This window comes from Pelophylax lessonae, assembly GCF_965119305.1.
Source record: "Pelophylax lessonae genome assembly, chromosome: 7".
Taxonomy (NCBI): Eukaryota; Metazoa; Chordata; class Amphibia; order Anura; family Ranidae; genus Pelophylax; species Pelophylax lessonae.
This window is the reverse complement of record NC_138774.1, coordinates 194,821,402-194,841,472: the sequence shown is the minus strand read 5'-3', so window position 1 is coordinate 194,841,472 and position 20,071 is coordinate 194,821,402. Positions and strand designations below refer to the sequence as shown.

Sequence of the window (20,071 nt, the reverse complement as noted above, 5' to 3'; positions counted from 1 at the left end):
CTCACATGGGTGCAGCGTACCCGCTTCCAAAAATGTATACCAATCAGCCATAACTATATGGCCACCTATCTAATATTGATTAGTAATATTGTTTCTGGCACCAAAACAGCGTTGACCCATCACCGCATGGACTCCACTAGACCTCTGAATTATTCTGGGACATCTGGCACCAAACCATCAGTAACAGATCCTTTCCCCGGCACCTCTAACACTGAGAACCGAGCGATCAAACACCGCCGATCTCTAGGTCCTCAGAGCTCCCTGAGCAGAGAGCTGGTGACTGTCAGTCACAGCTCTCTGCTCCTCCCCCACACACACACTCACACACTCATTGGAGCACTGAGAGGCTGAGCTGGGTGCTGGTCCAGGAATCCCGACTCAATTGTCACGATCTTTCCCGAGCCTGGACCGGCTCTGTGACGTCAGCCGACAGCGGGCTTCGGCCTGCTTAAAACGGGTCACAGGAGTGTACTTTTCCTTTAACCACTTAGCGACCGCCCACCGCAGTTTTGCTGCGGCAGGCAGCCGCTCCTGGGCAAAGTGACGTAGTATTACGTCGCTCGCTCAGGAGACTCTAGGGGGCGAGCGTGCCCCGCCGCCAGCACGCTTTCGCCCCCCCCCCTTAGCTGGGGAGCCAGTGCGTGTGACAGGCGGCTCCAATGGCCGCCGGCGCTGACAGAGAAGGACAGACGGCTGATGTAAACACAGCCGTCTGTCATTCTCCCTTAGATGATCACAGAGGCTATGTGATCCTGCTATATAGGATCACATTGTCTCTGTAAAGATCTCACAAGCCACGCCCCTCTACAGTTAGAATCACGCCCCTAGGGTCACATTTAACGCCTTAATCACCAGTACAGTTAACCCCTTCCCTGCCAGTGTCATTTTTACAGTAACAGTGCATATTTTTAGCACTGATTACTGTAATAATGTCACTGGTACCCCCAAAAGTGTCAAAAATGTCAGTCAAGGGTCTGATCTGTCCGCCGCAATGTCGCAGTCCCGCAAAAAATCGCAGATCGCCACCATTACTAGTAAAAAAAAAAACAATAAAAATGACATAAATCTTTCCCATAGTTAGTAAACGCAATAACTTTGGCTTTATACCAAAAATATGTAGCAGAAAACAAATTGGCCTAAAATGTTAAAAAATTTTGATTTTTACATTTTGTTTTTTAGAATTTCGTATAAAAGAATGTGAAAAATATTATTTTTTCAAAATTGTCACTATTTTTTTGTTTATAGTGCAAAAAATAAAAATCGCACCAAAAGAAAGCTCTATTTGTGGGGAAAAGAAGGACGTCAATTTTGTTTGAATACAGCGTCACACGACCGCGCAATTGTCCGTTAAAGTAACGCAGTGCCGAATCGCAAAATAGGGCCTGGTCATTGAGCAGCCAAATCCTCCGGTGTTAAAGTGGTTAAAATAGAACTTCACTCTCCCAACCAACATTAATTTTTTTACTTCTCATGCTGCTAGCATTAGTAAAAAGATAGGAAAGTATATCATATTTACTTGTTTTAAACTTTTTTTTTTTTTTTTTTACATTTCTTCAGTTACTTCCTGGTTTCCATGCCTAGGCAAATTATGTCATACATCCCAGGAGTCTTCAGGAGGGGAGGAGGTGTTTTCTAAGGCCCTTGAGCTAAGGGCAGGAAGTAAATGCTACATGAATTATTTGCCCTTACTTAAGATGCCCACGGCCAGAAATCCTAGGGGGGAGTTTTTCAAGGAGATTTCTCACCAAAATAAAACATGGAGACATGGATGAATGGAGGAGTTTACTTTGAATATTAAAAATGAATTAAATAGCGTTTTTGGTGCTCAGATGCAGTGAAGATCCGCTTTAAGTCCTGTAAAGCTGGCCATAGACGGTTTGTATCTCAGCTGGTTCAGCAGGACCAGCCAAGATTAGAACCCTGTATGGGCAGGCTGATTGTACCTAAGTTGATTGAAAGACTGGGTACAACCAGCATGTCGGATATTCCATGTGATTATTTCTAGTTGCCATAGCCGCTAGCAGTAATTATTGTGTGTTCTCTCGGTGGCAAGGACGGCTCCCTGCACCTGGGAGAACACTCCTTGGCAGGGAGAACACAATAGCTCTTCGGGGAGGCATTCTCCCATCAACACTGACTGTATCAATGGGGGAATTGAGCAATTTGGTTACAGGAAAGAAAATCGCACCGTCTATGGCCAGCTTAAAGTGGAGTTCCACCTTAAATTTATACTTACCTCCATATTCTCGCTCCGGGTCACCTGAAAAACAAATAGATAATCGCAATTTTTTTTTTTTTTTTACTTACCTCGTATAGAATAAAATATACTTACCTTACTTCCTTCTTCCTCCCCTCGGCGGCCACGGCGATTCGTCACTTCCTGGCTTTGCAATGATTCCTGGGAGCTGAACGTCATCGCTCCCAGGAATCAATGCGCCTGCACCGGCCCCGGCGTCAGTTCCGGTGCGCGCGAGTCATTCCCTTCTAAACAGCTTCTGGGCATGCCCAGAAGCTGTGGAGGGATGACGCGCGCTCACCGGAAGTGACGGCGGGGCCGGTGCAGTGCATCGTGGGACCAAAGAAGACGGAAGAGGACGCAGAAGAGGATCGCGCTGGCTTCAAGCTGCCCACACCTGAGATGGCAGCACTGGACTATACATTTTCAAGGTAAGTATTTCTCCTAAAAGGTAAGTGCAACCCGGGACAGATCAGAGGCTAGCCATTGTGGAATGTACTAGCCCTGACTGTCCCGGGGGTATTTTTATTAAAAAAAGTATACCCAGGGTGGAACTCCGCTTTAAGTTGTGAGGTGGGGCCTCCGTGTATCGGACTTGTTTTTCCTGCACATCCCACAGATGCTTAATTGGACTGAGAACTGGAGAATTCGGAGGCCAAGTTAACACCTCAAACTCATTGTGTGTCTCAAAAAATTTTGTGCAGCGTGGCAGCTTGCATTATCCTGCTGAAAGAGGCCATTGCCATACTGTTTTCATGAAGGGGTGTACTTGGTCACCAACAATGTTTACTGTAGGTAGGTGGTATGTGTCAAAGTAACATCCTCATGAATAGCGGGACCCAAGGTTTTCCAGCAGAACATTTCCCATAGCATCACACTGCCTCCGCCCATCTGGACTTCTTCCCATACTGCATCCTAGTGCCACCTCTTCCTCAAGTAAGCAACAGATATGCACCCAACCATCCATGTGATGTAAGAGAAAACATGATTCATCAGACCAGGCCACCTTCATCCATTACTCCATGCTCCAGTTCTGATGTTCACATGACCATTATAGGCACTTTTGGCTGTAGACACGGGTCACCATGGGCACCCTGACCACTGCAGATACACAGTCCCATACACAACAAACCGCGACACCCATTTATTTTTTCTGCCACGTGTCAGTGGGTAATAAAGGTATGGCTGATCGGTGTGTACATGAAGGAAAATGTAGTAGGAGGAAAGAGACTTCTTACCCAAGTCCATATTGAAACACCCTTAGCTGCCCTGTTCTATTACCACTTGAGGACTGCCCTGCGCAGATATACTTTGGCAGGGCGGCCCTCCTGCGTGAACCGATGTGCCTGTACATCGGCTTGTTTTCTGGGTCTGGGGCGAATGCGCTGCCGGCGACCCGATCCCGCTGTGATTGGACGCATTGGGTCCCGCTGATCATTCAGAGGAGAGGCAGAACGGTGGTCTGTCTATGTAAACAAGGCAGACTGCCACCCTGTCACAGAGGAAGATGGGGATCTTGTGTTTCTGCTAAGCAGAAACATGGATCTCTGTCTTCCTCCAGTTAAGCCATCCCCCACACAGTTAGAAAGCACTCCCTAGGAGCACGTCTAAAGCTTTAATCGCCCCTGATGTTAACCCCTTCCCTGACAGTGTCATTTATACAGTGACAGTGTATTTTTTTTAGCACTGATCACTGTATTGGTGTCATTGGTCCCCAAAAAGTGTCACTTAGTGTCAGGTTTGTCCGCCGTAATGTCGCAGTCCCGTTTAAAATCGCTGATCACCATCATTACTAGTAAAAAAAAATAAAAAATACAATGTATATGTAAAGTGCTGCGTAAATTGACAGCGCTATATAAGTACCTGAAATAAATAAATACAAACAATAAAAATTCCATAACTCCATCCCCTAGTTTGTAGACACGATAACTTTTGCTCAAACCAATCACTATACACTTCTTGGGATTTTTTTTACCAAAAATATGTAGCAGAATACAAATTGTCCTAAATTGATGAATACATTTGCTTTTTTACATTTTTTTATTGGGAATGTTTTATAGCAGAAAGTAAAAAATATTGTTTTTTTTTTTTAAAACTGTCGGCCTTTTTTCGTTTATAGCGCAAAAAATAAAAACCACAGAGGTGATCAAATAGCACCAAAAGAAAGCTCTATTTGTGGGGGGTAAAAGGACATCAATTTTATTTGGATACAGCTTCGCACGACCGCGCAATTGTCCGTTAATGTAACGCAGTGGCGAATTGCAAAAAAGGGCCTGGTCATTAAGGGGGTAAAACCAACCCACCTGCTCCATTCTTTTGGTAGTGAGGGGGCAGTCAGGTGAAATATAAACACAGTATGGCTGGCCATACATTATACAATTTTCGTCTATAGTTTTCCTTTAGATTTACCAAAACAATATAGTATGAGGTCACACCTAAACACTTTCAATTCATATGCAAACAGGCAGGCCCTCTTCACTACATAGTTGAAGGTAAATCTAAAGGAAATTGAATAAGAAAATTGTATCATTTATGGCCAGCCTATGTATGCACCTGGTTTGCGATTTCTCCTTCTAACCGATAAAATGGCCGCCTAAACATTAGGCGACAGGCTTTCTCGCCGCTCAGCACTGCCCCTAGAGTTTAGTAGTAGTATTGCTCCCCTGCCATGGTGATACACAGGGAGGAGCGGACGCCTTGCCAGCTGCAGAATTAAGCCAATCACAGCCTGGCCCGGTTTCTTTCTCCACTCATCGACCAACCAGACGGCGTGGAACGAGCGTCTTGCGAGGTTCATTGACCACGGGGAGTGACCTCCCCCCCCTTCATTTAGACCAATAGGGCAGCGGGCCTTTTAAATGGGTCGACAAGGTGTTGCTTGAAATGAAGCGCTGTGGTTGGATGGCACATGACAGACCCGTGATACGATTGGAGGAAAGGTGACAGTAGGCGTGGGAAGTGCTATACTCTATGCAGGAAGATGCAGGTTATAGAGAAGAGCTGGATTGACTGGAGGGACAGAGCAATCAGGAGGACACAAGTAAGTCTACATGCTCAGCCTTTCATTTCTATATAATATACAGTATATAATGATCATATGGTATAATATCATTTGCTAGAGGTTTCTTCCTGTAGAACATTTCCTGCCTCTGTTATAAAGCATGCCATTGCAGAGAAGTCCTGACTGTATGCAGGGTTTTGCAGTGCATTTGGAAATCTAGTTATAAGGACCCCCTCCCACTTCCACATATAAAAGATCCCCCACATTATTACTCACAATATTTGTATGGATGATATAATGTCACAAAGGGAGAAGAAAACGAGGCTTTAACAGTGTTGGCTACCCCATTCAGCAAAAAAGATACAGAAATCTTAAACATTCTAACTTTATTCATATCCAAAAAGATTACAATTCATTAGTAATATCAATCGTAACAAATTAAATCAATGCACAATATTACACACATTCATTGGACAATCCAATCCATAATAAAGTCACCCCCCTCAGTATAAAGAAGCTCGATCTCTCCCACAGATTCACTGTGTATACAGTGTAACCAATGTGCACGTAGGAGGGCAGAGCTACTTCCAACACGTTTCGCCTGTGCGGCTTCCTCAGGAGTATTAGATGAAGAGGGTTCAAATAGGTGACTATGAAGAAAAAATTAGTCTGGTAATATTGGCTAGGTCGATACAATATCATGATTATTAATGTCCCAGCAATTTATAGAATTTGTTTCAGGGCCAGTTCACACCACATGCAGTCCAGTGCGTTTTTTTCTGCATTAAAAACGCATGGAAAGTAGGTTATATGGTTTTTTAATGGCATAGTTCTCACCAGTGCGTTCCAGTTCCAGAAAAAGTAGAACATGCATTTTTTTCCTGCACTGAAATGTACTGGAACGCTGTAAAATGCATCAAAAATGCACTGGAATGCACCAAACGCACTGGAACCACATGTCTTTATTTAAAGCGGAGTTCCACCCTAAAATGTAACTTCGGTCCATCCTCTTGCTCCGGGTCACCTGAAAAACAAATGAATAATCGCAATTTTTTTTTTTTTACTTACCTGGTTACCTCTTCCTCCCTCGGCGGCCACGGCGAGTCGTCACTTCCTGGCTTGCAATGATTCCTGGGAGCTGAACGTCATCGCTCCCAGGAATCAATGCGCCTGCACCGACCCCGACGTCAGTTCCGGTGCAGGCGCCGTCATACCTTGCTAAACAGCTTCTGGGCATGCCCAGAAGCTGTGCAGGGATGACGCTGCAGCCCCGGAAGTGACAGCGGGGCCGGTGCAGTGCATCGTGGGACCGAAGAGGACGGTAGAGGACGCAGAAGAGGATCACGCTGGCTTCAGCTGCCCACACCTGAGATGGCAGCGCTGGAGAAGACATTTTCAAGGTAAGTATTTCTTCTAAAAGGTAAGTGCAACCCGGGACAGATCAGAGGCTATCCATTGTGGAATGCACTAGCCCTGACTGTCCCGGGAGTATTTTTATGTATTTTTTGTTTTTTTTGTTTTAGGTGGAATTCCGCTTTAAGATTAAGAAAAAAGAGGGGGGGGGGGGAAATGCACTGGACTGCATCAAAAACGCACCAAAAATGCGTCAAATGCACTGGAGCGCATAAAAAATGCACATGCAGAAAAGCATCTGGAACGCATCCGAACTGCGTTTTTATTGTGTGAACTGGCCCTTAATGTAGTTTTCTACATTTTCTAAATTGCTGCATTTGTGTATTTAAAAAGCCAATATAACGGAACAGTAGTGGTAAAAGGATAAGTCCACCCTAACACTAAAATCCCTGCATCTACAGACATCCACGATCTAACACTAACCTATCTAGCCCTGTAAAGAAGAAATCGCTATATATCCCTTTTTTGAAGCCGATCCGGTCTCGTCCCGTGCTGAACTGTCAGCCGCGGTTTCGCTGTGGTGGTGTGTGCAGAAGAGGCAGCCAACAACTTAAGCCCTATAGTAAGTCTGAGGGTGACGTCACTCCTCATTCATTTCACATCCATTATCTGCTGTGTCCTCTGCCGAGCTTCCGCCACTGGAGACCGGATTGGCTTCAAAAAAGGTTTGTATACTGATTTCTTCTTTACAGGGCTAGATAGGTTAGTGTTAGATCGTAAATGTCTGTAGATGCAGGGATTTTAGTGTTAGGGTGGACTTACACTTTAACTCATCATTTTTTTTTTTTGTATAATTTTCCTTTAGGCCCCTTTCACACTTGTGCGACCTAAAAGTAATGCGATTTTATAGCAATTTTTTTGCCGCAATTTTGACTGGACCTTATGCCTATGTCTATGGACCTCAAAACGCATCAAAGTTGGACCAAAGTAGTGCAGGGACTACTTTGAAGTCGTTGCAACTTGAAGTCGCACAGATATGAACAGTACTCATTGGAAATCATGAAGTACGACTTGTCATGCGACTTTGCAGCCCCAAATCGCAGGACAAGTCGCACAAGTGTGAAAGGGGCGAGGCAAGGGGGTGTGTCCTATGTCTGCATTCTTTTACTAATAGGTGTCCCTCGTTCCCATCCCAGCTCAAAAAGTTGGGAGGTATGCAATCCACAGGCTATCATGGTTTCCAATGAGTTCAATACTTTGTGAAGCTCTGACTTTGAACTTTCTGTGCTGCCCAGACCAGCCAATTAGACTCTTGTTGTCCCAGCACGTGGTAGGCTAAAGCAAAGTGGTATTGGTAGCTGGGGAATACATCAGCAGTTCCTATTTACTTTGTCAGTTCACTATTGACATTTTAACCTTTCTTCCACAGAAAAAGCAACATGGCACCGGAAGCAGGGGCACCCATTCCTCACCCTTACTGGCCTCGTGATCTGCACATCGAGGGTTACCGACCCAATGATCGCGCCATGTGGGAGATTTTGGCCTTCCTGTTCTCAGTATCCGGGGTGTTTCTGGTTGGGACCTGGTTCCTGGCTGGCCGGGTTGTTGGGATCAGCACTGTTCGTCGTCTCGTCCTCTGCTGGTTCATGGTCTGTGGTTTCATCCATGGTGTCATTGAAGGGTGGTTCGCTCTCTACTATCCCATCATTCCAAGGGACCAGGCATTCCTTTCACAGCTGTGTAAGTGGAATAAGATTTAAAGTAGAACTTTAGGCACATTTTTTTATTTTATTTTTTTTCATTTTGGATAGAGTAAGGGAGGGTTATAACCCCTGTCAGAGTTTTTTCGCCATCTGTGTTCTGTTGGGGAGATTTATCTTCACTTCCTGTCCCATAGCCAAACAGCAAGAGAGGGGAAATCCCTGCAGATTCAGGGAATTTATTGGGGACCCTCAGGTCACCAGAACTAGTGTCCCCATTGGAAGTTTTCCCCTTTATTACTTTTCTGGGGACAACCCAAAATTTGGGATTTTTTTTTTTTTTTTACCTTCCCTTTCAATGATAATGGTAAACAGGACAAATAGAGAGGGTGAATCTCCCTAATGGAGATACAGACAGCAATACAAACTGACAGAGGTTCTAATCCCTCTCCACTCTATCCTAAAAAAAGAAGTTATACTTTAAAATGCATCTAAACGCAAAAACTTTTTTTTTTCTTCGATAGAGTAGGGAAGGGCTTTGACACCTGTCAGGTTTTTATCACTGTCTGTGTACCCACTGGGAAAATTCACCCTGTCAGTTTGTCCAAATTTTGCAGTTGTCACTGAAACAGGAGGTGAGGGTAAATATTCCAGTGGGGACACCTGGTCCAGTGTCAGCTGTCTAAGAGGGAATTTAATCTTTTATTGGAGGGATTTCCTCTCATTACCTGTTGTGTTTTTGCAACAGGAAACCAAGGGACATCTGCTTCTTCAATATATCACAGAAAGCAAAAAAAAAAAAAAAAGGATTATAACTTTTTCCTACTCTTTACAAAATTTAGTAAAAAACGTTTTGGCTTTGTATATTCTTTAACCACTTGCCCAGTGCCGGGACAAGGTACCCAGCGCCCAGGGCAAAGATACCAAACTGCGCTCCCCCTTCCCTTAGGGTTAGGGTTAAGGCGCCCCCACCCCTGCAATAAACCATTGCTCCCAGGGCAGCCATCCCTCCTGCCCACCCCTTGTCCCGGCCCTGCACTTGCCTACAGGGCACTTTCACCCCCTTCCTGCCTAGGCCAATTTTCAGTTTTTACAATTTCGCGGTCATGCAACACTGTACCCAATCTTATTTTTTTTATCATTTTTTGAGGCAGATAGAGCTTTCTTTTGGTGGTATTAATTCCCCACTGGGTTTTTTCATTTTTTGCTAAACAAACTAAAAAATATCGAAAATTTTGAAAAAGAAAATAATTTATTTTCTTAGTACTTGTTATAGAATTTTGCAAATAAGTAATTTTTCTTCTTCACTGATGTGTGATGAGGCTGCACTGATGGGCAATGGCAGCCATCACTGGTGGGCACTGATTGGCAGCACTAGTGGGCACAGATTAACTGCACTGATAATCAGGACACTATATGATATTTTTATTTACAAAATCATTGATTTTTATCCACCCTGGTAATGACTAAGCGCTAACATTTGAGCAAAACGCATCCTACCTCTTTGTCCCCTCCTCTATCTGTTAACTACTTGTCACCTGAAAGTGCAGCCGCCTGGAATTATTTGCTTTAGGATAACATTATAGTTTTTAGATCAGTATTACAAGAAGACATCAAGTCTTTTTAAATAAAAAGAGATAGGGATGCACCGAAATGAAATTCTTGGCCGAAGCCGAAGCCGAATAATAATAAAATGCTTGGCCGAAGGCCGAAGGCCGAATACCGAACGCGGTGTTTCGCATTTTTTAACATAAAATATGCCCATTAGCGTGCCCCTTAACATAAAATATGCCCATCAGAGTGCCCCTTAACATAAAATATGCTCATCAGAGTGCCCCTTAACATAAAATATGCTCATCAGCATGTCCCTTAGCATAAAATAAGGGGCACGCTGATGGGCTCATTTTATGTTAGGGGGCACTCTGATGGGCACATTTTATGTTAGGGGGCACTCTGATGGGCACATTTTATGTCAGGGGGCACGCTGATGGGCACATTTTATGTCAGGGGGCACGCTGATGGGCACATTTTATGTTAGGGGGCACTCTGATGGGCAAAACAAAACATTTAAATCAGCATTGCTCTTAACATAAAATATGCCCATTAGCGTGCCCCTTAAAATGAAATATGCCCATCAGAGTGCCCCTTAACATAAAATATGCTCATCAGCATGTCCCTTAGCATAAAATAAGGGGCACGCTGATGGCCACATTTTATGTCAAGGGGCACTTTATAGGGCACTGTGGCAACAACATATGGCAGTCTGCACACTAATGCTTGTGCAGCTGCCAGCAACTGTATTCTTCTCTCCCAAATGTGCTCAGCTGCACATCACATACCTCTATAACTGCAGCCAGAGCCAAATGCCGCGAACAGGGGGGGCGGGGCGTGGACCAAGTGTGAAGGAGCCGCCAGTCAGGAGCAGGGGGCGGGACGCGCGCGTGACGTCACACCCCCCTACGCGGCCGGACAGGACACCAGCGGGAAGGGAGCCGCGAGCCGCGGTCAGGGCGGAAGCTACAGAGATACATATCAGAGGGTTACTGCAGAGGACATAATAGAGGACCGCGAGCCGCAATGAGGTGAGAGACATTGTTCGGCTTAAATTATTCGGCCTTTTGATTTATTCGGCCGAACACCGAAAGTGCCATTTTCCCTATTTTCGGCCGAATAATGTTCGGCCGCCGATTATTCGGTGCATCCCTAAAAAGAGAGTTTAGCTCCGACAGTTTATGTATTTTTCTGTACAATGTCCACTATGCTTATCATTGATCTTTCCGTTGTATCTCATTTTAGGGAAGGAATATGGCAAAGGAGACAGCAGATACATTATGTGAGTATCAGGAGGTGCCACCTATGAATATTTGTTTCTTACTCAAATCCTGATGAAGAATAGCAGCACTGCATTTAGAAGGCCCAGACATTAACCACTTAAGCCCCGGAAGATTTTACCCCCTTCCTGACCAGGGCCTATTTTGCGATTCGGCACTGCGTGACCTTAACGGACAATTGCGCGGTTGTGCAACCCAAATGAAATTGACGTCCTTTTTTTCCCACAAACAGAGCTTTCTTTTGGTGGTATTTGATCACCTGTGCGATTTTTTTGATCATGCGCTATAAACAAAAAAACAGCGACAATTTTGCAAAAATAACAATCTTTTTCAAATTTTTTTATATGAAATTCCCCCCAAAAAAATGTAAAAATCAAAATTTTTTAACATTTTAGGCTAATTTGTTTATTGCGTTTACTAACTAAGGGAAAGATTTTTGTCATTTTTTTTTTTTTTTTTTAACGAGTAATGGCGGCGATCTACGATTTTTTTTTTTTTTTTGCGGGACTGCGACATTGCGGCTGACAGATCGGACCCTTGACTGACATTTTTGACACTTTTGGGGGTATTAGTGACATTACTGCAGTAATCAGTGCTATACATATGCACTGTTACTGTAAAAATGACACTGGCAGGGAAGGGGTTAACTTTATTGGAGAAGGAGGGGTTAAGTGTGTCCCTAGGGGTGTGATTCTTACTGTGCAGGGATGTGGCTTTTCATGTAACAGCAGAAATCTATGATCCTACATAGCAGGACCATATGATCTCTGCTGTTACACAAGGGAGAATGACAGGCGGCTTTTGTTTACATTAGCCGCCTGCCTTTCTCCCTCTGTAACTGACGATCGCGAGTCACCGGCGGACATCGTGTCCGCCGGTCACACGCGCGGGGATCCCAGTGAGCGAGCGGGGGCGGGAGTGCGCCTCCGGCGGCGCGCGCTCGCCCCCTTTTTCTACATTTTGTTATGTTACAGCCTTATTTCAAAATTGATTCAATTCATTAATTTTCCTCAAAATTCTACAACAACACCCCATAATGACAACATGAAAGAAATTTGTTTGAAATCTTTGCAAATTTATTAAGTATAAAAAAAGAAAAAAATCACAGGTACATAAGTATTCACAGCCTTTGCCATGACACTTAAAATTGAGCTCAGGTGCATTCTGTTTCCACTGATCATTCTTGAGATGTTTCTACAACTTGATTGGAGTCCACCCCCGTGGTAAATTCAGTTGATTGGACATGATTTGGAAAGGCACACACCTGTCTATATAAGGTCCCACAGTTAACAGTGTATGTCAGAGCACAAACCAAGCCATGAAGTCCAAGGAATTGTCTGTAGACCTCCGATACAGGTTTGTATCGAGGTACAGATCTGGGGAAGGGTACAGAAAAGTTTCTGCAGCATTGGAGGTCCCAGTGAGCACAGTGCCCTCCATTATGCGTAAATGGAAGACGTTTGGAACCACCAGGACTCTTCCTAGAGCGGGCCGCCCGGTCAAACGGAACAATTGGGGGAGGAGGGCCTTAGCCAGGGAGGTGACCAAGAACGCGATAGTCACTCTGACAGAGCTCCAGAATTTTTCTGTGGAGAGAGGAGAATCTTCCAGAAGAATAACCATCTTGGCAGCACTCCACCAATCAGGCCTGTATGGTAGAGTGGGCAGACAGAAGCCACTCTTCAGTAACAGGCACATGACGACCCACCTGGAGTTTGCCAAAATGCACCTGAAAAACTCTCAGAGGACCAAAATTCTCTGGTCTGATGAAACAAATATTGAACTCTTTGGCCTGAATGGCAAGTGTCATGTCTGGAGTAAACTAGGCACCACTCATCACCTGGTCAATACCATCCCTACAGTGAAGCATGGTGGTGGTAGCATCATGCTGTGGGGATGTTTTTTAGCGGCAGGAAATGGGAGACTTGTCAGGATTGAGGGAAAGATGAATGCAGCAATGTATAGAGACATCCTTAGTGAAAACCTGCTCCAGAGCGCTCTGGGCCTCAGACGGGGGCAAAGGTTCATCTTCCAACAGGACAGCGACCCTAAGCACACAGCCAAGATAACAAAGGAGTGGTTATGGGACAACTCTGTGAATGTCCTTAAAGCAGTAGTATACCACTTTTTGTGACTTTTAACTATTGGTAAGCCTATAATAAGGCTTACCTGTAGGTACAATTAATATCTCCTAAACCTGCACGGTTTAGGAGATATTTGCACTGCATGCAGCCACTGACGCGAGCGGCGCATGCGCCCTGAAGGTCCGGCGGACCTTCAGAGTTCCTTGCCAGTAAGTGCCAGAAAATGACTCCCGCGCGCATGCGCGGGAGTGACGTCATCGCGGCTCCGGCCACTCACAGCGCCGGAGCCGCCGAACCTGAAAGAGATGCCGAGGGATCATGTCAGCTCCCACAGCGGTGTCCGGGGGTCTGTGTCGGGCTTCGTTCTAAGTTCAGTATTTCATATTGAGCTAGTATGCGATGCATACTAGCTCATTATGCCTTTGTCTTGCAGGGGTTTTTTTTTTTTTTTTTTTAGTATACTACCGCTTTAAGTGGCCCAGCCAGAGCCCAGACTTGAACCTGTTTGAACATCTCTGGATAGATCTGAAAATGGCTGTGCACCAACGCTCCCCATCCAACCTGATGGATCGTGAGAGGTCCTGCAAAGAAGAATGGGAGAAACTGCCCAAAAATAGGTGTGCCAAGCTTGTAGCATCATACTCAAAAAGACTTGAGGCTGTAATTGGTGCCAGAGGTGCTTCAACAAAGTATTGAGCAAAGTCTGTGAATACTTCTGTACATGAGATTTTTTTTTTTTTTCATTTTATTTATTTTTTTATAAATTTGCAAAGATTTCAAACAAATGTCTTTCATGTTGTAGTTATGGGGTATTATTTGCAGAAATTTGAGGAAAAAAATAAATTAAATCAATTTTGGAAAAAGGCTGTAACATAACAAAATAAGGAAAAAGTGAATCTCTGTGAATACTTTCCGGATGCACAGTATATCTTCTCATTACTATTTTCAGACATCAGCTTGTCTTTTTGTTCTTTTCCATGATATCTTATATCTTGCCATTCCTCCCACAGAGCTGATAATTTCACTGTTTGCATGGAAACCATCACAGCCTTGGCCTGGGGTCCGCTCAGCGTCTGGACTGTCTTCTCCTTCTTGCAGAATAAGCCGTACCGTTTCGTGCTGCAGCTCATCGTGTCACTTGGTAAGGGGAAGGCGTGCATGGGGACTGGGCATTGAGTCCATGTATAGACTAGTCTAGAGCAGTGAACATTGTGTTGTGATGACAGCCAATTACTCTTTTGCCTAGAACTGGAAAGTGTTAGAACCTTTGTCAAATCTATATTGCGGTCTGTGTCCATATAAGGAAATTCCTACACACTTCCTGTCTTGATGACCAATGTACAATAATTGTTCTCCCAAAAGCTGCTATTTCAATTACACACAGCCATCAGCTTTAGCACTCGCCAGAAAGGTCAGACCCACGTTTCTGAAGGTCTATAGAGACTTACAGCCTCCCGATCATCAGTTCTCCAGGTAATCACTTGTAGCCAGGGCTGGCCCAAGACATTGTGCTGCCTGGGTCCAAGAATGAAATGCCCCCCTCCCCCCAAAAAAAAAAAAAAAATTAAAATAATAATGCCCACCAAAAGGCCCCCACATCCATTTTTTATATAAATATAGCATTTATAAAATATTATATATACTGTTATCTTCTTCCATAACTCACCACCAGACCGGTCCACCAAACACCCACTGTCTGTCCTCAGTCCTCCTGTCACTCCTGTGTCTGCCGCAAGCCACCGCCCTAGAAGTTCCAGCCTGCCCTGCGTGAAATGGAGTGCACTGGTCTCTGACGTCATTGTGCACACCATGATCACGTGAGGGACATTCTCCAGAGGAAACGCTCTGCCTCCTCATACTCTTGCACTACAGATGGCAGTATGAGATGAGGAAACTCATAACGCGCCGCAAACTGATGACACACAAAACTGCTGGAAAAAAAATCTTGGGAATCATTTTGCTGCCCCTCCCCAAGTGCTGCCTGGGTCCAATGGACCCAGCGGGACCCATGTTAGGGCCGGCCCTGCTTGTAGCAACAGAAATTGCTTCGTGTTATTCCTCCTTCTAGCTCTCTGGTCATTCATTAACTCCACAGCAGTCCAGCTAAACAGGATTACAGTTTCTAATCACAGAGGACGTTACAACTCTGCTCCAATTTATTGGAGAGGAACTCGGCACACAGTCATAGGATTAAATCAAAGTTATTGGATTAAAACATGTCAGCCATGCTAGCACTGGCGTTTGTAATTATTTTTACTTTGTTTTAAATAAATTATACTGTGTTATACTGTGCTGGCATTGTTTGTTTTAAAGTCTGTGACTGTATATCAAGTTGCTGCCCGATATACTGGAGGAGAAGTGGAAAGTCGTAGGGGATTTGCAGCTGTAATTATGTTTAGGGCCCATGCACACAGGGGCATCAAGCTGCTGTGAGTCCCTTCCAGCATTCTTGTGAGCCCGGGAGGGACGGGTGCAGCATCCAGCTCCTCCGCCTGCAGCCTGTCAATGTCTATAGCAGGCTGCATTTGCTGTATCGAATGGTACTCGCATTTAGGGGCCCTATAAGGGCCGAATGCCCAGAATGCAGACGCATTGATGATCAGGAAGCTGTAACCTAAGCATTAGGAGACCTTCAGTCATGTGAAACTGACATTTCTGGTGAGTGCTGAAGCTGATGAGAATTTGTGAGTAATTGAAGACATGGCTATAGGAGCGCTGGTATTGTTATCTGGTGACACAGGAGCAGAGTGATGAATAGGGATGCACCGATCCGATATTCGGATCGGATATTGGCCCCGATACTGGCAAAATAGCTGGATCGGGGATCGGTAAAATTTAGCAGACCCACGGGCCGATCCGGGGCGTCACTACTCTCCAGGCTTCTGACCCTCCCTCAATCACTTCAATAGGAGAAAGAAAAAGCTTTTACTCATCTAATTCTACAGTTGCAGGCATTCTTCTTCTGTTTTTTTTCGGTATCCACATCACTGGCTGTGTGATGTGGACATTTCCTAGGTATCTGCCGATCCCGATACCGATCCGGAAGTATTATTTTGTTATAAGCTCACAAAACAGTACTTCCGGATCGGGATCGGCAATTTCACAAAGCAAAAGATTGGGATCTGGACCAAAAAAGTCGGATTGGTGCATCCCTAGTGATGAACGTCAATATATACAAGTGTGGTCTCGATGTTTGTGAACTGATTGTTCACCACTGTCACACTCTGACACAGAAGGGGACGCTTGTATAGGAAGTGAAAGGAAATTTCCTCAGTTGTCACTAAAGCAGCCCATAGATGATAGATGACCCAAGTTTCTTTCTGTGTTAATGTGGAATGCCTCCCACAGTGCTGTTGTGTTCTGTGGGGGGGGTTGGATGTGGCAGGGGGCACGGGGAGCCTTCCTGGCTGGCAGAACACGATTACTGCTAGAGGTTATAGCCCCCAGCAGTAATCTTATGTAAAATATCCAACAGTCTGGTTGTATCCAAGTTGATTGATGATGGATCAGCTTGGGTACAGTCAGTCTGCCCATGCATAGATCAAATCTTGGGCTGTTCCCTGTTGAACCAGCCGTATTTCAATCCAAGTATGGCAGGCTTAAGATTCCTATAAGATAAAGCAACTTGAAAAAAGGGGAACACATAATGTTCAAAAAATGTGGGACTTTGCATGAGGTGTGACCAGTATACACATAATGATAATATATCACATATACATCTGCTGGTAAGCATTAAGAAGCAACACATTATGTGTTTATTAACATATCCATAGCAGTTAACATAAAGTACAATAAATACAAGACAAGTAAAGGGGGACATAAATGGAGTACATATGGATAACATGATAGGACCATAAAAAATAATATAAAAAATAATAGCAAAATTAAAACAGAAGGCCTATAGTGTAAATGAATATTGGTAATAGGATGCATGTTGAATGTGGCAGAAGAATTTGAATGGTCTCCATGGCTAGATATAGCAACTTAGTGGTTAGCACTTTTGCCTAGCAGCAAAAGGGTCGCTGGTTCAAATCCCAACCACGACACTACCTGCCTGAAGTTTGCATGGTCTCCCTGTGCTTGTGTGGGTTTCCTCCGGGTACTCCGGTTTCCTTCCACACTTCAAAGACATGCTGGTAGTTTAATTTAATTCTGTCTAAATTGGCCTTATTATGTGTATGTATGAATGTGAGTTAGGGACCTTAGATTGTAAGCTCCTTGAGGGCAGGGACTGATGTGAATGTATAATGTATATGTAAAGCACTGCATAAATTGACGGCGCTATATAATATAAGTACCTGAAATAAATAAATAAACTTGTGCTAGTGCAAGCATTTACAGATTGCCTCAGTGCACCCAGCTATAGCTTTTTGTATGTTTATATTGACTAAACTCCTGGAAAAATGCAAATATTCATAAAGAGCTATTCTAATAGCTTTATACAACTAAACATGGGGCACAAAAATATTTCTACTCATTTCCAGGGAAAAAAAAACTCTGTGTTCTATATAGAGTCCCCATTCCAATGACATGGAAGAATGTCAAAGCCTTTATTAGGGGAGGCTGGCACAGACTGTGTGCCTCCCATTGACATTCAGTATGAGTGGAACAGGCATCAGTGGTCTTTTACAGTAAACAGTGCAAAGTTCAGTACCTAGTGGAAAACAATTTATTGACGTCAGACTAGAACTAGTTAGGTTTTAATTGGTTGCTGTAGGAATTGCACTTTGCACTTAACTCTTTGATCCTGCACTTATTGATTGAATAGGTCTGCAAATATCAGGACTCTTCTCTTCTCTTTCTTTGCAGGTCAGCTTTATGGAGATGTCCTGTATTTCTACACAGAATACCGGGAAGGTTTCAGTCACAGCGAGATGTGGCATCCGATCTATTTCTGGTTTTACTTTGTATTCATGAACGCTCTGTGGATTATCTTCCCATTTTTGCTGATCGTGGATGCCTGGGTCAACCTTAGCCAAGTACAAGGGACAGCAGATGCTGCGCGGCCTAAAAGCAAGGCCAAACGGAACTGAAGGTGGCCAACAGAAAGTGGACAACCTGTTTAGAGAGTACAGGACCGTTATTTGAAATACAGAGCTGTGTACAGTGCCCAGTTATTCTTTTATCATGTTTTATCTGTCAAGATGGACATAGTCTTTGTCAAAAGAAGATTTTTATTTTTTTTTTTGTAACAGTTGCTGCTTTTGAAATGTTTAGTTCATACTTTTAGCTTTGACATTAATATCACATTTTACACAACTGTGCTCAGACTGTGTGTGATCCTTACTTGGCCGCAGTAAAACGCCCCAAAAACACCAAAAAAATGTTTTCCAGGTCTTGTAGAACCACTGTAGGCAAGAAAATGGCTAAAAAGGCAAAGCCAAAAGATGGTTGCCATAAGGCTGTATGCAGTTAAGAACATTGATACTTAATTCTAAAACCGGGATCTCCAAACAAAGGGCCAGTTACCTGTCATTCAGACTTTAGGGGGGCTAGACTGTGGCCAGTAAGAGTAGAGAATGTCCCAACATCAGAGGGATAACTTTGCGGCGTCGCACTGATTTCCAAAAGGAGTTCCTGCACTACTTTTGGTGACTTCGGGGGCAGTTTCAATAGACAACTGTGCATGAAGCCGCACACATGTCTTTTAAAGTCGCCCCCCCAAAGTCTGACTGAACTGCGGCTTTAAAATCGTGCGAGTTCAGATAAACTCGTACGATTTCAAAGCTCGTTTAGTGTGAACGAGGGCTAAAGGCAAATACACTGTGCACTTTGCAATGCAGTGGCACTCATTTTCCCCAGAGCATAGTGAACGTGGCAAAGTTCTGCTTGAATCCATCAGCCAATCATGTGCAGGCAATTTATTTATTTTCTTGCACCTGATTGGGTATTCTTTACAAAGCTCTGGGGAACGTGAGTGCAACTGCAATTTTCTTGGAAAGTGCACAGTCTGTTTGCCTTTTTGTAAATCAATCTCAATGTCTCAGGGTTGGTGGTCAGTCAGAGTAAATAAATTACATAGCCCCTGTGGTCAGTAATAAGAGCAGCTGTCCACCGTGGTTGGAGTGAGTGGGGGAAATTGTCCCCAAGCATTTAGTATATTAGTGGGAGTAATTATGTCCTGTTGATAGCAGTGGAAGGAATATTACCCAATCGTTGGTGTCAGGGGGAGGAATAGTGCCCCACTGTTGGTGTCAGTAGGAGGAATTGGGGCCCACGGTTGGTGTCAGTAGGAGGAATAGGGGCCCACGGTTGGTGTCAGTAGGAGGAATAGGGGCCCACTGTTGTGGAGTGGAGTCAATGTAAGGAATGGTGCCTTATCATTGGTTGTCAGTTGGAGGAATAGTGTCTCTGATCAGTAGAAATAATGGTTCCCCAAGGACCAGATAAAGGCAAACAAAAGCTCACATCCAGTCACAGGCCGCAGTTTGGAGAGTACTGTTCTACAACATCATAGATTTTACAAAATGATCTGCATACAGCTTAACAGGCAGGACCCTAAGCAATATATTCAACATGAATCCTGCACTGTAGTCTGTAACTGATGGGCGGTCTGCTGCACATCTGGTATCAATAAATTAAATATACATTCAGCAAAAACCTATTGCTATGGTTTGCATCCCACTGGCAAACTGTGCAGAGATCAACAGCCTGTTGTATGTTGTCAGATATCTATGAAGCCACTTTTAGTCAATTATTAAACAGTTGCTATTGGTTTTAAACTGCAATTCCATGCACTGGCTGTTCAATTTACACAATTTGCCTACATCGTCTGTGAATAACTGCTGTACAGTTAATGCCTTTTTATTTCAGTGATTTGTGTGATGTGTTTAAATCACTGTATATACCTAAAGTAGTATAAATCT

The 20,071-nt window shown here is 44.1% G+C and overlaps 1 protein-coding gene across 1 annotated transcript; it reads left to right on the top strand.

The window, feature by feature from the left end:
• The first annotated feature begins 5,127 nt into the window (after positions 1-5,127).
• On the top strand, positions 5,128-18,464 carry EBP (EBP cholestenol delta-isomerase). Its single transcript, XM_082264408.1, has 5 exons — positions 5,128-5,276; positions 8,020-8,330; positions 11,087-11,123; positions 14,216-14,346; positions 18,015-18,464. The coding sequence occupies exons 2-5, from the start codon at positions 8,030-8,032 to the stop codon at positions 18,236-18,238; spliced, it is 693 nt and encodes a 230-aa protein (XP_082120534.1). The 5' UTR covers positions 5,128-5,276; positions 8,020-8,029; the 3' UTR covers positions 18,239-18,464.
• Positions 18,465-20,071: the final 1,607 nt, after the last annotated feature.